The sequence below is a fragment of the Haplochromis burtoni genome, unplaced genomic scaffold, assembly GCF_018398535.1.
Source record: "Haplochromis burtoni strain Fernald_Lab_line unplaced genomic scaffold, NCSU_Asbu1 Contig_263, whole genome shotgun sequence".
NCBI lineage: Eukaryota > Metazoa > Chordata > Actinopteri > Cichliformes > Cichlidae > Haplochromis > Haplochromis burtoni.
Genome location: NW_024582624.1, coordinates 324,975 through 345,705, shown reverse-complemented (window position 1 = coordinate 345,705; position 20,731 = coordinate 324,975). Strand labels below are relative to the sequence as shown.

General features: G+C 41.1%; 1 protein-coding gene across 1 annotated transcript in view; it reads left to right on the top strand.

The window, feature by feature from the left end:
- fbn1 (fibrillin 1) overlaps positions 1 to 20,731 on the top strand; it is a 62,018-nt gene that overhangs the window by 1,357 nt on the left and 39,930 nt on the right. The window contains exons 3-16 of the mRNA XM_005939134.3: positions 1,455 to 1,537; positions 2,307 to 2,405; positions 3,111 to 3,206; positions 4,849 to 4,944; positions 14,146 to 14,343; positions 15,350 to 15,475; positions 16,555 to 16,680; positions 17,704 to 17,856; positions 18,094 to 18,294; positions 18,728 to 18,880; positions 18,959 to 19,078; positions 19,164 to 19,289; positions 19,486 to 19,608; positions 20,498 to 20,620. Of these exons, the coding sequence (XP_005939196.1) occupies positions 1,455 to 1,537; positions 2,307 to 2,405; positions 3,111 to 3,206; positions 4,849 to 4,944; positions 14,146 to 14,343; positions 15,350 to 15,475; positions 16,555 to 16,680; positions 17,704 to 17,856; positions 18,094 to 18,294; positions 18,728 to 18,880; positions 18,959 to 19,078; positions 19,164 to 19,289; positions 19,486 to 19,608; positions 20,498 to 20,620 (1,823 nt within the window). The remainder of the gene's footprint in view (positions 1 to 1,454; positions 1,538 to 2,306; positions 2,406 to 3,110; positions 3,207 to 4,848; positions 4,945 to 14,145; positions 14,344 to 15,349; positions 15,476 to 16,554; positions 16,681 to 17,703; positions 17,857 to 18,093; positions 18,295 to 18,727; positions 18,881 to 18,958; positions 19,079 to 19,163; positions 19,290 to 19,485; positions 19,609 to 20,497; positions 20,621 to 20,731) is intronic.

Sequence of the window (20,731 nt, the reverse complement as noted above, 5' to 3'; positions counted from 1 at the left end):
GAGGTTTTGTGTGTGTGTGTGTGTGTGTGTGTGTGTGTGTGTGTGTGTGTGTGTGTGTGTGTGAGAAAGAGAGAGCGACAGAAAGGAAAGACAGACAGGAGGAAACCAATACAGAAAAGAAAGAACGTTTGTGTTCAGTGATGACAGCAAACAGCTGATGAAGGTCACACAACTCAATGAGCATTCTCCACAGGCATTTTTATTTGACATGCTTTAAGTTAATCTATCTGAACATCTGGGTTCAGTGCAGGAAGTGCATACAGGCTGCATACTGTGTCATGCAGACTTACCACTGTTTCCAACATCCAAATGGCTTCATTTGTCTGGTTTGAGTTACAGTGTACATTATGTATATACTGACCCCTTGGTCAATGTATGCAAATTGATTATAAGTTCACATATGTCGACCTGCTCAACATCTGTAGGTGGGAGGACGGACTAGGTGTTCACTTTCATGTCAGATAAAACTTTTTTGTGTACAGGTGCAGTAAATTTCTTATAGTGGCTGTGCTCACATCATAGCATATTCCAGTGGTTCCCTACATTGTTTTACACACGAACACCAGACAGCTTTATTCGATACTTAAAAAGTTAAGAAATGAAAGAATTAGTTCTGTCATTTGTGCAAGGGAACATCAGATCCATGTGAAAAAAGCTTGGGAACCACAGGCACACACAAGAACTTTCTAAGTAAAAGCAATGAACAGCTTGTGGTTTTTTTTTTTGAGGACTGTTAGGATATGATTCAGGCAGTTCCTTTGTACATACAAAAGACTGTGATTAAGATTGTCATTTACTTCTACAGTAATACATGGCTTATTACTGGCACATGGTGACAAAAAATTTGGTATTAAGTAAGAAACGGGGTGACAATGAGAAGTCGAGATGAAGGTGGGTTGCAAAGCAGCTTGCAGCTTGCAGATGTGCAGCTACTGTTTCTGGGCTAAAGAAGCATAAATAGTTCACTCTGTGTGGTTTTTACCAAGTGAAGTTCTACAAAGTATGTTGAGCCTTGTGTACAGGTGCAGTGGACTTGGTTTCAGATCAGCTCATCAGGTGATCAGCAGGGATTACAGGTTATCTTTACTTTGTGGCTCACCTGATCTATCACTATGCCTGATTGTTAGTATTTTTGGGAGGGTCTCAGTGTTTGTGTATTTAACAAAATATGGATGCTGTGCTTGGACAACACAGACAGATCCCAACTACCATTCTATTAAAGTGTCCATGAGCAGTGTGCCATTATTCCTGCCACCTGTTTTAAAAGCTTCAAGAAACAGACCATCAGTTTCAATAATATGTAGACAAGTAAGTAATATAGAGTAATTAGTGTTTGGTGTGCCAAATTTCAAGCCCACTTGGACAGATCTTCGATATATATCTTAATTAAAGGACTTGTCTTGAAAATACTTGAGTTTTTTTGACATGGATCAACACTTTTTGATCGTCTGCAGCCCAAATGTGTGCGGCTCAAGAAACAACGCCTACTGCTGCCCAGGTTGGAAGACTCTGACTGGAGGAAATCAGTGCATTGTTCGTGAGTATCACCTCTATTAGTCTACTTGCACTTCTCATTGTCAATTTTAAATCAATTTTTGCCATAAATTTCAGTTATTATTTATTTTATCCAAAATTTATTTGGTCTATTTCTCTGGCTGTGGTTACTTTTTCAGGTATATTTTGTCATTAATTGTATTGACTCCACATTTTGCTCTGTCAAACTTCACCTGCCTTCACTCACTTAGTAGACAAGAGAGTTTGAGAAGCTGTGTGATTGCAGCGCTGGCTGGATGCCGGTCGCAGCTCTAATGACATTGTTTAGCAGTGGGGTTCATGGAGTAGGGTTCAGTGGCTGGACTCTGGGGGGGAAGTGGACCATGCCAACAAAAGTCTGTGGGAAAGAGAACAACAGAGCAACACAGACGACACCAACTGAAAACACATAACATTTATGGTAACAAAATTCACAGAAGAAAATAGCGCAGCAACGTTGCCAAGTCAGCTTCTACAAGTAAAGCACGATCAGGGCAAAAAGAAAGATTTGGCCTTCTTTGGACTGTGGTCTGTGTTTGAAATATTACAGAAGAGAGTTTAGCATGAGGTTAAGATCAGCGCTTTAGCTGCAACAACTGAAATTCTAACCTGAAATTCAAAACCGGCAGCGGACAGGCTGACAAGCAGCAGACCCACAACATCAGAATTTCTCGAACGCAAAATAAAGTCAAGTCCTGGCGCCGTGACGTGAGCGTTGCTTTGTTATTTGGCCTTGTATTTTCTTTGACCGAGTATCATTTTCTCATTTGCAGCCATCTGCCGGAGTTCATGTGGAGATGGTTTCTGCTCCAGACCCAATATGTGCACCTGCCCCAATGGTCAGATCGCACCATCCTGTGGATCCAAGTCAGGTCATTCATTCACCTCCATTTTCATATACTTTTCTTCTGAATCAGCTCCATTGAAGTGTTATTAGTTTTGTAATATATAATGTGGGTGGCTGGATGGGGGGCAACAGACAAAGATAATTATGATTTATGCAAATAGGAGTAATGGATGACAGAAAATATGCCATCTTATATAAATTTTCTTTTATTACAGAAATTGCAATCGAATTGATTTTTTGGCACTTAAAAAAATCACAGTTGTTTTTTTCTCCTTATCATGAGTAATGGGCACCAGCTTATGTGTACTAGCATATGAGATAGCAGGGCAAAGAACCTGAACGCATCCCTTTTAACTGCCTAAGACTGAAGCAACTGATATATGTTGCAATCACATCCTTGATACTAGCCGCCGGTCCTGTGGGTTTTGTGAACGGGTGTGTGTAAGTGTCGACTGGGAGTGTGTATGCTTTGGAAGATGTCCACCATCAACATCTTCTCTATGTCGCTCCCTTGCAGCTCACCGCACTTCAACCTGGTGTGCTCATCTGTTTACACACCATAAATTTTTTTAGGAAATATCTAGAAGCATAACGTTTAAGAAACATGGTTCAGTGTCAGTTTTGTTGATGTCGTAAATATAATCTGCAGCATGTGTTTGGATACACTGAACTGAACCCTAACGCTGGTCTGTGTTCATGTGTGTGTATCTTTGTCTTGTTCTTCCCACAGTCCAGCACTGTAACATTCGGTGTATGAATGGGGGATCATGTGCAGAGGACCAGTGCTTGTGTCAGAAGGGCTATGTGGGAAACCACTGTGGACAACGTAAGGCTCATAATAAAACACATTACTCTGAATAACTTCATCATTATCTGCCTCCTTTTTAATTCTATTTCTTAGAGTTTCTGTTTTACCCTCAAGCTTGTAATAGTGCTATTTAGTAAAACTTAGCATCAATAACATTGAGGCCCTCTAGAAGCAAGTCTGGCAACTCTTATTTGGGTGGAAAAAAGAGCTAATGAATGCAAGAACAGAATTTATTGTCTAATTAAAACACTGTGTATAGTCATGTGAAAAAGCCTTACTGCTTTCAAGGGAAATCAAAGAATAAGTAGCACTCAGGTGCTGCTAATCAAATGAACCTGATTAACTGATCATCAGCAAGTGTGAGCACTGTGGAAGCAGAGGTTTTGGCAGATTTCTGTTCTGAGCGTTGAGATGTGTGTTAACACAGCGCCACAATCGTCCCAAGACTGGACAGACAAGCTAATCACAAGGTCAGAGAACAGCACAGATTAAGGTTGAAAATTTGCATCTTAACAAATCAAAGGAATTCTGGAATAATGTTTTTTGTGCAAATGAGACCAGAATGGAGAGGTTTGGCCGTAATTTACAGCGCCACATTTGGTGAAAACCAAACACTTAACACCAACTGTAAAGCATGGTAGAGGAGAGGTGATGATTTGGGCTTGTGTTGTGACCTGGGTGCCTTGCAGCCATTAAGCTGACCATGAACTCTGAATATCAAAGTATTCTAGAGTCAAATGAGAGGCCATCTCTCTGACAGCTAAAGCATCATTATTCTGACAGTATACAGCATTGAATGTGCAATAAAATGGCTTAAAAAGAAAACACTTGAGGTGCTGCAGTGACCCAGTTAGAGTCTAGACCAGCGGTCCCCAACCTTTTTTGCGCCACGGACCGGTTTATGTCCGGCAATATTTTCACGGACTGGCCTTGAAGATTTCGCAGATAAATACAACAAAATAAACCAAAAAAAAGAAGATTTATTCATAACACATGGGAAAAGACCCAGGGAAACCGAGTTAACGATAAAAACGATAAAAAAGTAATGATTTTAAAACGATAAAAACCCTGAAAAACCATGAATTTCACAGCCGAGCCTCAACTCTTGTGGCTCGGTACCAAACGACTCATGGACTGGTACCGGTCAGTGGCCCGGGGGGTTGGGGACCGCTGGTCTAGATATCAGCCTCCTTAAAATATTGCTGCAGGACCTTAAGAGAGCAAAGTATAATCAGATGCCTGGAAACCTCAATGAACTGAAGCAAACACTGTAAAGAAGAATGGGTCAGAAATGCTACACAACAATGTGAGAAACTAATAATATCATACAGCTTATTTGGTATTAAATCACGAGTTATGAGTCCTGTGAAAATATTCTTTTTCACATGACTGTGCTTACTAAATTTCACTATAGAAAAGGATCACTGTGTGTAGGTTGGGTGTCTTTTTCCCATGGTTTTAAAGCTAAGAGCATGTGCCTAAACTTTTGATGCTCATTTCTTGCTCCACCTAACCACAACTAGTGACATCATTGTGTTACTGAATTCCTTCACTTTGCATCAGTTATATTTGGTGACACCCTACAAAAACAAAATCCTGGCCCCGTCTACACAGCGGTGTCCTCCTGTTGTGACATTGTCGATTTCTCTCTCTTCTCCAGCGGTATGTGAAAATGGCTGTCTCAATGGAGGAAGGTGTGTGGCTCCCAACAGATGTGTATGCACGTACGGCTTCACCGGAGCTCAGTGCGAGCGAGGTAATGAGCGCCACACCGCATTACTCCGAATTTTCCTCCTTCACTTTACATGAAACTGTTCCTGTGCTCTACATTCACTTCTCACTGCTGCTGAAGTAGTTTTTAAAGGCACACGTGCTGCTTCTTTAAAAACGTGACTTGATATTGAGTGGTGGTTGTGTTTTTTTGTTTGTTTTTTTTGACTGAAGGCAATTCCTGCTTAGTCATGCCATCGGCTCCAGGAATGTGGTTTGTTGTGGAACATTTGCATTTTAAGCTCAAGCTCAGAAATTACCATTATTTTCCACATCTGCTCTGAAACAACGCTTTGGGGAATGTAATGTCTTTCTAAATGTGAGCTGTTTGTTAACTGAAGACCTCCCAACCTCCTGTGGTTGCTCTCTGGCACATGTGAGCAAAGTCTCCAAAGTATACAAGCACACGCAAACCAAGGGCAGCCTGCAATATGTTTGAACAAAAATGTGAGCATTTTTTCAGTGTACATGTTTTGTGCTTGTGCTGACGACCTTTAGAGGTCAAAATGGTGACCTACTAAAACTAATATTTGGATTAGAAGCCGAGATCCTAATTATGCTTGGGAGGCCTGTCAATTAAGTCCAACTGAAGATGTGCCTATTGGTTTACTTTAGTATGTTCATTAGCCTGTATCTAATAACAACTTATCTGGCTGCTCAACACTTGTCTGCTGGGTTTCTACTCTTTGCTGCGGAGTCTTTGGAGTGTTTGTGAGATTTTGCAGGAATGTAAATTAAGCCTTTTTTTCAACAAATTAACTTGTCAATAGTCATATTTTTCAAGAAACACAAAAAAGCACAAGGAAAAAACATGTTTTGTCTTATATAATTATTTCTGACAAAATAATTATGCACTGGGAGGGAAGGGGGCCATAACTTTTTTAACTGTTTGATTCGCCATGTAAGGTGATGAGAATTCAAGGAGATGATCCATTTTTAAATGAGTGAAACAGGTATACTTGCGTATTTCGGGCAGCTACTTAGAGACCACCTTCCAATTTCAGTCAGGTTCTTAACATAGTGTAATATACTGTATGGAGTTATCCATTTATGCCATTGCCAGTTCATGTTTAGCCAAAATCTAAGATGATGAAAGCCAGAACAAATCAATAAAAGTGATGATTTTGTAGTGATGAGTATAAATAGTGGAAAAATAAAAAATAATTCATCTCTACATCTTTTCTTTGATAATATGCATCTTTTTCTTTGTGTTATTGTTAGCTTCAACTGTTGTCAGCACTTTGAAGATGTCCGTTTAGGATATGAATGAAACAGCTCAGAATTACAAGCTAGCTAACTGTATTTCACTGAATTAATATGTATTTTCAACTTTTAAGGGTAATGTGGGATGATATTTTTCCTCCATTTGATTGACTTTTTAGTGAGAAATAGTGGATAGAAAATAAATAGAAATCCATAAATTTGCTTTTTGGCTATTCTTCTGGTATTTTGTTGGGCGCAGTCTGGGAACTGATTGGCTATCATCTGATGATAGAGCCTTAAATAGTATTTCTGGGCTTCTGGTCTAGCCAGGCAGATATCTGACCCGAAACCTTCTTCAGGTAACTTTTTTTACACTCACTAGCTACTTTGTTTGGTACACCTATTCAGCTGCACAATTATGCTATCTAGTATGCCAATCACATGGCAGGAACTTAATGTATTTAAGCATGTAGACATGGTCAAGATGACCTGCTGAAGTTCAAACTGAGCATCAGAATGGGGAAGAAATGTGATTTAAGTGGCTTTGTCATGTGGCATGCATCAGAAACTACTGAACTACTGCGATTTTCCTGCAAAACCCTCTCTAGTGTTTACAGAGAATGGTCCAAAAACGAAAAAAGGTCCAGTGACTGGCAGTTCTCTGGGTAAAATGTCTTGTTGATATCAGAGGTCAAAGGAGAATGGCCAAACTGCTTTGAGCTGTCAGGAAGGCAACAGTATGGGTATGCAGAAGAGCATTTTTGAATGCACAACATGTTGAACCTTGAAGCAAATGGACTACAGTAGCAGACGGCCACACCAGGTATCATTGTTTAAAACTTTGCACTAAAAATCCAGGTAGTTATGAAGGCAAACGAGGCTCCAGTCCGATACTAGCAAGGTGTACCTAATGAAGTGGCCAGTGAATGTATATTTATAGAGATTAGGTCATAATTAAGTGAAGCAGAGAAAGTTGGCTGATGCATTCAGTGGCATTTTTGGTTAAGCTACTTTCCCTGGAATTTCCTTGGCTATAATCCATTACCTCCCAAGAGAAAGACATTGTGCTCTCACATAAATACAAACAGATGCATAAAGTACATGTATACATACACCCCACAGGGTTTTCTTAATGTAGTTTACAGAACTGCGTCCCATTATGGCTCTGTCTTATCGCATTAGCAAGAACACAAGCTTTCCACACACGTCATGTGACCAGAAGTCACTAAACTCAGGAGGTCGAGGTTTTCACGGCTGTAGCGTTATCATGACGTTGTCATGGCTCAGCATGAACATACTGAGCTGTGTGTGCTAAACTGGCTGGCGATCTGCTGACCAGTCGTCCCACCACCAGGCACAGCTGACTGCAGTGGAAATGCAGTCTGGTACATGAACGTGTTCTTTGTTCGTTGCAAATATGATTAAGGTTGGAATGTGGAATTGGTGATTGCATGCAGGGCTCCGTGCTCCGGCTGTAGAGTCATTTAACTGTGGAGCAATAAAGTCGAGCTTTCAGTATGACACCATTGAGACGGTGGGGAAAGACTGGCCTGAAATGGTGCTACACGTGAGTTACACAGTCAACAAGTCAGCAGCCAGAGCACAACAGGGAAGTGGGTCAATCAGCTGAGGGGCTCTCTTAGCATCTCACTGACACCCCCAAGTGTGTATGTCTGTGTGTGTTTGAGTTCAATTTGTTAGTCTGGGGAGGATGGAGAAATCTGCTGACATGCCATTAGGGAAGGCCCCACCCAAATATTAAGACCCATAACACGTGCAATGAAACACACACATGCACAAATCTCACAAACATACGCAAATTACACACACATAAAAGCATGTAAGGTGTATGTAATGAACACCATCTGCAAGGGAAAAACTTAGGAAGGGTGGATATGGAGAAGGTGTGCAGATATCTTTGTGTATGTGTTCCTGGAGTTAATCCAGGAAACTCTTTTACCCACTTCCCGTCGTGCTTTCCCTCGTTTCTTTTCTCGATGATGCTGTTATTGTGCATAAACTCGCCGGGCACTGAAGGAGCATTTCTATTGTGTTCTAAAAGTAACCAAACCTCAAAACAAACACTAAAGAGCTAACGAATCAGAGTCAACGCAAAGTCTTGAAGCTAAGATACTTCTTTACTGAAGGAGCTAAAGCAGCTACTCACCACGTTTTTCCAAACTGGGGCAAAAACAAGAGTAACATTTTGCAAGTTTTGCTGTGTTTTTGAGATCATCGCTGGCTGGAGTGGGGATGAGGAGTTGGGACATGGGCAGAATTTTTAAGTGTGTGCATGTGTGCGTGAGCGTGTTTGTGTGTGAGCACGTGCGATTACTCCCAGATGTACAGGACATGGGTGGATCCCCCAGCTGTATGCAGTTCACAGAGAGACAGTAAGATGACGGATGAAATGACACCATTTTCACCCTACAGCTGTCTGCCTCTCCCTGTTTACCTCAGCTGACTGTTTAAGTGCAGTGCTTGGATCTACTTTATCTTGTGCTCAGATCTTTTGCCTTAACACTCACTCACTCTCCTCAGCTAAGAGCTGTAATAAGCAGATATCAAGTTAGATTGTGTACTTAGAGCATTGTGAATAAGACATAACAACCTTTTTTTTTGATGAAAAGAGAAACCTGAGTTCTCTTTATACAGCCTGTTGCACTCACTCAGCCTGGGCTCCATGTGAAAACTTTCCATAGCTCCTCAAACTGCTTTGCCTACATAGAGATGTTCGCTTTGTTATTTTAGATGAGGCACATAGTGTTAGATAGAAAATAAGGCTCACGGTTAGTTAAAACAGAACATTCTTGATTAGTAGATCCCTTAAGTAACTTAGGCAAAATTTCTGTGTTAAGAAAATAGAGTGAAAGCAGGAAATACTGGAGAAAATTCCCCCTGAATATATCTTTTTTTAAAGCAATCTTTGGCTTTCTAGTCTAGATTTTCACAAAAAAAAAAAATCATTCCACTCCTGTCAGCACTGGCTCTTTGATCACTTGCAAAATTATAACCATTTCCTTCTGTTGGAGATTTCATAGTTCATGCTTTTCCCCCTCTCACCTCGATTATTGCAGTTCTTTTTGTGTAGTCAAGCCTTATCTCTCCTGCAGTTTGGAGACCATATCACCCCTGTGCTGGGCTCTCGTCACTGGCTACCAGTGAAGTATAAAAATTGGTTTTATGATTTCTTCTTTTGTTTTTAAAGCAGTGGCACCTATTGATACACCGCGATTTAATTGATATCAATAGTGATCCTGTTTATCAATACTGATACTTATGAATACTTGTATTGATAACATGCAACATAGGCGACATAGCTGTGATTTTAATAACATCATATGGCTGGTTTTGCAACTCTTGATACAAACCGAGTTAAGCACAACTTTGCCAACTTTCAAGGTGACTAGAGAAGATGATAACATTTGAAGACATTGAAGCGTCAGCAATTTTTGAAGTGTGATAAACAACTTTATTGCTTGACGAGCACACTTCGGCTAGTGGTCTTCATCGAGGTCATCATGTTCTCACTCTTGATGAGTTAGCAAGCTAATGTCAAGCAGGTATTGAGGTTTCTTGCGTGGCGCAATGTACACATTGCTTGAGAGTTGTGTGTTTGAGTATTTGTGTTTGTAGACATATCCGTCAATTCTGATCAAGCTACAACAGCAGCAGTATACTAGCAACCAAAGTAACGAAAAATAGCTTTTTGCCAACTGGTGCAGAAATACTGATTTTCCCCTCACGACCATTGATTGCCAGATGGTTGCAGACTGGTCTCTAGATCAGTGTGACCAGGGCCTTATTCAACTGATTCTACATTGTTACCATGATTGTCCATTTTATAGCAATTCACAGTTGTTAGCTTTTGGCTCCTGACCATACAATACTTTAACAATGCAAAAGAATCTAACTTGACTAGTTGTGTTTTTTCCTGCTTGGTATTGTTTACCAGTTGTGGACAGGTTGGTCTTGACTAAGCTAAAGCTTTAGAAGTGAAGCCTGATTAATTATTACTGCCTTTGTTACTTATTGAAGTTCAAGCTCTGGCTGCCGGGCTGAAGTCTGCATACCTTTAGCTCTACCATCACTCTGGGTTCTTTGCTAGCTTTGTGTTAGCATGCTGTCTTTGCAGATGCTTGCAAAGAGCTGATGTTGAGTTAGCAGCAGTGGAGTTGTTTTTGTCCTGGACTTTTCTACTTTACCATCACATTCTTGTCCTTCTGTGCAATAAAGAAAATAAAGGTTATGTACACATCTCCACTCCTCAGAAGTTACAGTCTGCTCAACCATTTTCCTCCTCCAACATATTTTAACAATGACTGCAAATGCTGAAATTTTTTAGTTTCACAAATCCGACCCACATTAGAACTGGCGAGCTCTGCTAGAGCAAGCAAGTTGCACAGCTTCGCATTTACGGAATCTCATATTTGCAAGTGTCTTGTTAGGTTGCTGGTGTAACTTGTTTTCCACTGCTATCTATCTACAGTCTAGCTGCTTTTTCCAATAAAAATGTTATGAAGAGACATTTATTCAAATCAGATGTGATCGCTTGACTGGCAGCTTCATTATTAGAGGATAACTTGTAAAACATGAATTATGTTAGAAGGGTAGAATATTATAGATGAATTGATTGGCTTTAATACTGACAAGCTTTTCTGCTACCTACTTATTTCGATATTTCGTTATTTCTGCTGTGCCTAGCCAATCAACTGCTGGAAGTGCTTTAATTTACTACTCACATGGGTGAGTTTAGACCCGTTTTTTATCAGAGCACCCCTAAAAAAAATATTAATAGTAGTAATAACTTTTCCCCCCTAACTTTTCCATTGATGACAGTACAGGATAGGATGAAAACAGGTTTTATGTCCAGTATTGTTGATGTCATGATGTTACAGTGCGCTCACACAGAGGTGTTGCTGCTTCAACAGCCTGGCTTGTCATTAATCGCTTAATAAGACTTTCATTGCTGCGGCAGAAAGAAGACGAAGAGGTAATCTAATGACACAAATCAATGATGCAGATTTAAAACACACTTTAACTGGAATATAGCAAAAGTTCAAACTCTTCTCATAATTGCATTGTTATGCATATAAAGTGCCTATTTTGTTTAAATTGTTCTCTAAATAGTGTTAATATTAGCTAACGTAGAGTAAAACATATTTGGAGTTGCCAGCCGAGGAGCTGATATACTTTATTACTTTTGTTTGCTAAAAAATGTTCATTCCTGTTCTGATCGAATTGGGCTTCAGTGTTTGTTTACAGTACAACTCCAGATCCAGGTGACAGCAAGTTAAAATGATCTTACCTGTCTATGTCCAGCAAAAGCCTGTATTCAGTTTTAATATTGCTATAAACTGAAAGTGATCCGTTTATGTCTTTTATTCACTGTAATGTTTAGCTTTTGGGTGATAGTACAAAGAGTGACAGAGGAGTATAGAGAGGGAAAAAAGGGAGAGAGCAAAATGAAAACAGCAAAGAGAGAGAGCAAAAAGAAACAAGAGTAAATGTAGACAAATTCACCCAAAATTATAAAGCTGTAGCTTCTGTTTGCCTAGCTAGTTGAGTGAAGAGGATGGACAGGAAGAACGAGGGAGCAAATCGTGAAGTTAGCTGGGGAAAAAAAAGTTATTTTTCTCAAAGTAGTTTTTCATGTACTTCATGGATGCTTTGCATGTTTTGCAGTAGGACACTTAAAAAACGCCACTGGACATTGTAAACAGAGCGTATTGATATGAATGGTAGCATTTTACAGGACTCATACCACTGTAAACATGGCATGAACAGGATGGTTGCCACTACACTGATGTGACAGACTATAACACTCTTCTGCTGTGCTGATTCGGCATAATAAAGGAAGGGTTTGTGTGAACTGGTAAAAGAACTTTGTTACCAGTTTGCTTCATGTACAGGTCTGGGGTGATTTTCCAGTGTCTGTACTGAATATTGCTACTTTATGTGACTGATGATTTGGTGGGCTGCTTCTATGTGATTAAAACACTGCATGTTTTGTGTATGTTTCTCATCTTGTCTCCTTTGGCACAAATGGTTCCTTATCTTCTTTAACTAAAGGCTCCACCCTAAAATAGTTTGCATTTGAAGGTAACACTGTAATGTGTATCTAAGTAAATTTAGGTTTGTAAATGTGAAAAGGGTTGATTACATTTGTAAACAGCATATTCCATTAATAATAATTACTAGGAACTGCTGACATTATGATTGAGAGCTGAGCCCCCCTAAACTTTTGAACCTAGAATCACCCCTGCTGTACAACATATGTAAGTTATTTCTTTTTCATTATATAGTATTTTTTGCAAAAAGGTGAAGTCGTGTTACAATGTGTGCTTGGATTTGTTTTGCTAAGGGTCCCATGAATGTACTACAGCATGAAAAATTAAACCAATGAAGAGGTAGAGCCCTCGTTTGCCTTTCAGATTGCATCTAAGGTGTGGGCTGCCTCTCATATCCTATGAGCAATCAGGGAGCAACCTTCAGCACAAATTTAAATTAATTAAACTGGGAATTAACACAAAAGTGGCAAAACATGGGAGTGTCGCACTGGGTTGTGTTTAGCCTGCAGTCTGATTGTTGACTTTTTGGTAACTTTCAGGTTATTATTGTTCAAGAAAGAGACATTATCCTGGAGTGTCTCATGGAGGTTTTCCAAAATAGAAATACTCAAGTAAAGTACAAGTATTTTCAAACTGGGCTTGAGTAAATGCACTGCGCTACTTTCAGCTGCTTGTTGGAGGGAGAAGTAGACAAAGAATCAAAAGCATTTGGTCTCCAATTGAGCCTGAGCAGGAGGGGAGTGAAAAAGAGAGATGACCCAGTTCTGTTTCACACAGTACTGGTGCCAGAGGCAGAGAGACGGTGGAGGCTGGGGTGCACGTGACGGGACTGGGCTGGGCCCCGGTCCACATGGGAAACTCACAATGTCTCGTTTGTTTTAAACGACTGCGCTGTTGGAACTGGTCTCCCTTTTTCCTTACTGTCTGTTGTCTGCTGTGAAATGTGGAAATGATTTTTGTCTTTGGCTCATGTCCAGCTTCTTTTGGGAAAGATGTATCCCCTTCCTACCCTTTTTTTCTGTGCCCCTATCTCTGTTCCATCTTCATCTTCCAGGCCTTCACCTGATAAGAGTAAATGATTGTGTAAACTCCTTGGGACTTGTAAGGAGAGAGTGGAAAAAAGAGGGGTTAGATAAAGCAAGCAGTCGGCTCTAGGGAATCTGATTTGAAGGGAAGGAGAGATGAATAGTCTTGATGGAGGGACTTTCTTTACACTCTGTTATTTATTATTAGCCTTTTAGTTTTAATTCTAGGCTGTAGTAGCTAGTGTGGAAATCACCTACTGTGTTCCACAGACACACCCTTGCCAGCCAGCCAATTGTGGATTATTAAGAAAATCGCAAAAGGTAGCAAACTGCTGATGGTAAATGTGACATTTTACAGAATAGCAGTAGCATCGGTAACTAATGAGCCGGTGATCATATAATAGAAGCAACAGACTGAATTTTCTTGTCCTTGCTTGTGTCCGTTGCTCTCCATAGCCGCCCACACAACTTTAAAAGGTTTTCCAGACCTCTTCCCTATCTCTTGTTTTTTTCTTTCTTTCACTCACTCACATACACACACACACACACACTCACAGAGACACGCGCACACATACACACACTCACGAACAGTGCACCTGAGAGCCAGACCAATTAAAATGCCAGGAAAATACAATGCATGCTTTATGGAGTGCGTTACCGTCTGCTCTGCAGGCCCTTTATCACTTATAATCTAAGTGTGTTGTAGATGTCATGTGAGATTACATTGAGTTTGAGCGTTTGTGTATGCCAGACAGCCATTCGCTCACTCACTCAGGATAATGTTCATATTCTGTGATTTTAAGCTCCAGCTTCAACCTTTTTTCGGCCTAATCTTACAACCTGTCTTTTTGCTTTGGGTTTAAAAAAATCACCCTTTTACCTCTGCAGACTATCGCACCGGGCCGTGCTTTGCCTCAGTAAATAACCAGATGTGTCAAGGACAGCTCACGGGCATTGTGTGCACAAAGACTCTGTGCTGCGCCACAGTGGGACGGGCGTGGGGTCACCCCTGTGAGATGTGCCCAGCCCAGCCTCACCCCTGTCGAAGAGGGTTCATACCAAACCACCGCACCGGGGCATGCCAAGGTAAAGTCTATTCCTCTGTGTCTCTGCCTCCCAGTCTGTTTTCCTATCTTTCTTTTTCTCTGTTACTCTCCCTCTACCCTCTGCGTTCTTTGAGTAGTGTGCTGCTGCTGCCATCTTTTCCTTTAACTCCTTCTCCCTCCTTGTCTGCCTTCACCCCCCTCCCTCTGTCACCCCCTGAGCTCTGCCCACCATCCCTTTTCCAGAGGATTAGCTCTAATTGGGTTAAATTGGGGTGGGTGGCAGTGCCTCCCACATGTGTATGGAATGCCCGCAGACGCCCGCTGCGGCGGGACTGTCAGAGTCAGTAACACGGGTCAGTGGCGGTGCCACGTGGGAGAGCTCATTTCTGGTAAGACGGCCCTGTGTCTGCCTGCTCCAGACCCAACAACATCAGAACCTCCACAGGGGAGGCGGACCTGAGCCAGGACCCAGAGGAACATGGAGTACTCTGAGACAGCATCAGGTCACAGCCTCCTGTAGGTTTCCAGCCTGAGACCTTCGTTTTAGTCTGTCACATTCATTAAATGAATTTCATTTAATCATCAGCATCACTGACAAAGTAACAGATTAGAAAGCTGCACAAACCTGATGGTCCGGGTCACCTCACAAATGGCGTCATCATGACCCTCCTTTCAAGCAATATCTTTATGTACATTAGTCTTCATGTGCGTGTGATCATAAATCTATCGAACCTGATGCTTTACAGTCAGCCTTTTTTTTTTGCTATATTCACTTCATTCCTGTTTTTTTTTACCAGTTTGGTTGCAGTTTTTGTTCATTCTGCTGGAGAAATTCCTCTCCCCCTGTTTCTTTTCGTTTGTCATACTGTTGATCTCAGGAAAGTCAGAGAGAGACTGTAAAAACAGACCCATGTACATCCAAGGCTGTTCACATTTGTGCGTTAAACTCAGTCAGCATGTGTATTAACTTCCTGCTCCTCTTCTAAGTTTATTTTACCACAATAATGTCTGTGTTAGAGTATTAATTCTGTGATATTCATGTACAGATGTGGATGAGTGCCAGGCCATCCCTGGCATCTGTCAAGGCGGAAATTGTATCAACACTGTTGGATCGTTTGAATGTAAATGCCCCGCTGGGCACAAGTTCAACGAGATCTCGCAGAAATGTGAAGGTAAGCAACAGTGAAGCCATGAACTGTCTGGTTTTCGGTGTCAGCTTGAATGACAGAGTAGACTTTCGGATATTTTTTAAATCCGTAAAAGTTGAGACAGTTAAAAGCCACATCCGCCAAGATGTGGTTAACTTCACCTCAGTCGTGGTAGTCTGATTATTACTTTGTAAGGAAAGACCACACATAAGCCACATTTTTGCCCTTCCCTTGAAAAAAGCCTAATTAAAGCAAAGCAGCGCTCTGGTTTCTCTCAGTAACCCCATGTAACACTCAATTTTGATGTTTGAAAGAAATGCTGATGAATTTTGAAAAGAATTTTCCCCCTTCTATACAAATGTTAAAGCTAGACTATGTAAGTTGCTGCTCCAGACTAACTCAGTCTGGTATGGACATTAGATTTGGGAGGCTAATATTGTGTTCGTTTTATTGAAATACTCATCTTTAACTTACGTCTCTTCTTTACAATACTTCTGTTTTATTGCTTTGAATGTTTCACCTTATTAAAATTCGTTATTAGCATTAATTATTGCTGTCAGTTGTAATCAACATGGTTGATCTGCACCATGAATCCTAATTAGACTCAGTTTCAGGATTACTTGATAAAAACACGTTTTTCTCCCTCTGCTGTGGGACTCACATGGATTTTAATGCTTTTGCTGGAAAATTTTTATTACTCGTCCACAAATATAGGCCTAAATCGATCCTGTGAAATGTATTGTCTGTTAGGCGTGTATGTAATAATTTCAAGGCCTAAGCTCAGAGAAAGGTAAAGGTAATCGGGCACTTCTTTACTTTATGTGTGCTATTTTAATGCCCAGAAATAATTACTGGAAAACTTCTGCACTTTGTAAGAAATATTTCAAATGTGTCGAAGTCACAGCGCTATTCCTGCAGACTTTTGTGCTCCATGGTGTGCGCTTGGTGTTTAATGGTGCTAACAGAAGAGGTACGGAGGTCCCTGGATTTGATATCCTGTGACAATGCCTCATTTCCGTTGTTCCTGCCAACGCATGCTCTAGTTTTGGAGAAATTCACATTTCAAGATAGTTTTCACTTTCCTCTCCTCTCCTCTTTCGCAGATCTGGACGAGTGCTCAAACATTCCAGGTATTTGTGGTGTGGGTGAATGCTCTAATACTGTCGGCAGCTACTTCTGCAAATGTCCCCAGGGCTTTTATACCTCAGTGGATGGATCCAGGTGTATAGGTGAGTCCACCTGTCCCCTTTCCCACTCCAAAGAGCTGCAAGTTTCATTGTGTGTGATTTGCTTTGGTTCATAGTTGCAGTCATTATTAGGCATGACAAAATAGGAGACAAAGCAAAAGATGCTGCTTCATTCTCTTTCCTTTTTCCACTCTATTTTGGTTCTTCTTGGCACTGAAAGCAGAGAAAGGAAACTCTCCAAAGTTCCAGCTGGTAGAATTTAGGTCAATAGTCACTTGTTGAGTTAAACTCTCTTCAAGCTGTGGCGAGCACGTGATGAGAGAAGTAAAATGAAGTCTTATTTCCAGGTGACTTTCTACACAGCTGGAAAACGCTAAATGTATGTGCGTCTTCGTAAAGAAAACTCCCGAATGCTTCCTAGTTAAGCTCACTTTCGCCCTAAAACCAGAGCAGGAAAAAAATTAGGTCAGAGCAGCCTCTTACACATACACGTGCATACAGCACACACGCACAAACATATGCAACCATGCAGTCACATTACTCCCCCCCAGGAGAGCGTGTTCCTGAGGAAGGAATGTCTGTGTGTTTCGTTTTCCAGAAAACTTTTGCCCAAAACATTTTCGTCTGTTTCTCATGCAGTCACACTTCTCGCCCGACCCCCTTAAGACCTCGTGGTTGCTTGCGAGCAGTTCTGTGCCTGACATCTTGTCGAACTGCAGCAAGCGATCTGTAGTTTAGGTTGTCATTTTCTCCACATGAAGTCTGCCCCGGATGGTCTGGGTGTGAAACAAAACATGATATATTTATGTTAATGCGCAACTTGAGTGTGAGTCATGCTGGCACACAGTGCCAAAAACTGCAGGATGAAGGAAGGGTTCATATAAATAGGAAATGAGGACTATTGGAAGTGGCTTCCACCTTCCAAATGATGGAAAATCTGAAGCAAAAACAACCATTTTTTTCTGATTGTACTCTTGCCAATTTGCTCAACACGCAGACAGCACATGCCATATTCCATGCGGCGCGGTTAGTTTAACCGACTTCCTGCTGTGTCGTTTCCCACAGATGCTCGTGGTGGGTATTGCTACGCCAGCCTGCTGAACGGGCGCTGCGCCAACCAAAATTCACAGCTGTTGACCAAAATGCAGTGTTGCTGTGATAGTGGACGCTGCTGGTCTGATGGGTCCACCCCTGAAATGTGCCCCATTCGTGGAACAGGTGCAGTCATTCACATGGCTTAAGTATTGTGATCTTTGTGGCATTGTTATTTAATTATACTCAAAATCAGTGCTCTTAATAAAAATGTAATAAATCTGTGAGAATCTATGGAGATTTACAATGAAAACAACAAAAACAAACTTTACAAAGAATAAAATGCAAGTTAACAAACAAACTCACTTGTACACACATATTCAGAGCTAACCTCTATCTGTTTTTCAAATATGCTTGTTATAGAAGAGCACCAGAAACTGTGCATTCAGATACCCAGTGCACCGATACCTGATCGTGTCCCAGGGAGCCCTGACATACCCAACATCTACCCGGTTCCATATCCTGGGCCTGACATTCCTCAAATTCCAATCAAGGTCCCTGTCCAACCTGTGCAGCCTGATTATCCTAGACCACCTGTAGAACCTATACCTATACCTAGGCCAGGTATGTCCCAGCTTTCTGCCCGTGATTGCTTCATGTTTGCATGTTCAACCTGCAATTGATCTTGGATTGCCATCAACATCCAACTTTTGATATACAAACAACCGGTACCGTTGAACTAAAAAATGAATGGCAGTGAGTGTCCTTTCTCAAAGAAACCATCCTTACACAACTGCATAGTAGTATTTAGAGTTATATTAAACATGTCCAAAATCTTTGGCTTTAAAAATTCCAACATACTGTTTTGCACAACTATTATACTAATGCAGTGTTCAGATTTATCTGGCAATGTAAAACTACATATGTGTAATATGCCAGAAACAGGTGTGTTGGCTACACTTCCTGTAAATTAAGATGTTGAACTAAACAAAAATACGATTTTTCGTTATATTACCTCACGTTTTGACGAAACGCTCGCGTGATTTTGTTCTATCAGGTCCCGTAATTATCCAAACCCAGAATATCACCAATATGTGCCAGGCCTTTCGTAACCTCTGCCTGAATGGCAGATGTATCCCCACGCCAGGCGTTGGATATCGCTGTGAGTGCAACATGGGCTTCAGGCTGGACAGAAGGGGAGAGTGCATCGGTGAGTTCTGACGAGTTTTCTTAACACAAAACTCAAGGTGCATGCGTTTGGCTGTTAAATTTCATGCTTGCTTTCCAGATGATAACGAATGCGAGAAGAACCCATGCGCGCACGGAGAATGTGTGAACACAGATGGCTCTTACATCTGTCAGTGTCCTGCTGGATTCCAGTCGACCTCAACCAGAACCGAGTGCCGAGGTTACACATTTACATACATGCAACATATGCGCACTTTAAGAGTGTGTATGTTTATTGTGCTATCTGTTTCTTTTTTCCCTGCCAGATCTGGATGAGTGTGTGGCCAATGGTCGTATTTGCAACAATGGCCGCTGTGTGAACACTGAAGGCAGCTTCCACTGTGTCTGCAATGCTGGATTTGAAATTTCTCAAGATGGCAAAAACTGTCAAGGTCTGTTAACTTCTCATGTTGGTCACTTACTACTCTATGGGGTAAAGATTCCTTTAGTATTTATGACAAATCGACCATGGATATGTTAGAGGTGGTGGAAGCATGAACCATAATGGGTGAAATCATGCACAATCACTGAAAATAATTATTACTAGAGTAAACTAGGGTAAATCATTTAGTTCCTCTTTGTCCACAGACCTGGATGAGTGTCTGATCAGGAACATGTGCCTCAATGGACTGTGCATCAATGAAGATGGGAGCTTCAGATGCATCTGTAAACCTGGGTTCTATCTCGACACCAGCGGACGCATGTGTGTAGGTACGTTTGTCCAAAAGCCCACAAAGTGAAGCATCAGCAGAATGTATTTTGAGTAAGATATTCTCTTGACTGCATTTTCGCCTAGCTTGGAGGATGACTACCTCTCTGGCATGTTAATAGCTCTGTTATATGACTCTTAACACACAGGGCAAAAAATCCCCCTAAAAAGCCTTGGAAAAATCCCTTTGCTTCCTTGCACGCCAGTTGGACATAGTTGGATAGTTGGGACCCGCCTGTTTTGAGATTTCAGCAGACAGCCCGCTCTAAACTTGTTGAGTGCAAAGAAGAAAAAACGATTTGGCTTTTTCTTGTTACGTGCTTTAATATGCTGTAATAGCCAACAACTATTGTATATGCCAACATCCGAAGTTATGTCGAACCTTAGATGGCAACTAGAGTTTCATGGTCTCAGACACAGACGTTTGATTTCAGAGACACTGACCTGGTTAAGTCATTACAGAATAAATAAACAGGAGAGTAGAGTGTGGCTGAAATGTGCTGATCTATGCAGCCATTAATGAAATGTGTAGTCTGAAGGGGCCCTGGGGCCTCATTGTCTCTCTCCGCAGTCTGTGTGTCCTCCAAGACACCCAAACAGAACACACACATACACATCATACACATACGTTCATAAACACAGACTTCAGCATGCATGCTTTATGTATGCTCATTATCGTAATTATTGTAACACAGTGAGAAAACAAAGAGAACACAGAACGTTTTCTTAGCTGAAGTCAAAGATGAAATTTTAGGAGTTGTGGCTGCATTTTTTTAATCAGTTATTTATTTCAATCTGTTTTATCTTCTTACCTCGTAATATTGTGAAGAGAAAGGTATATAGTTTGATATAGATATATACAGAAGTGTTTTTTCTTGTCTCTATTTGTAGACATCGATGAATGTGAGACTCCGGGCATGTGCATGAACGGCCACTGTGTCAACACTGAGGGATCCTTCCGCTGTGAGTGTATGGCCGGGATGGCAGTGGGCCTGGATGGACGGGTCTGTGTTGGTGAGTACATGGAACTAGAGTGAATTGCGTGATCAAGAGTCAAGAATAATCCCACCATTTTTTTCTTCTTTTTTTAAAAATAAAGCAAAAAGTTGAGTTTGTACAATTCTA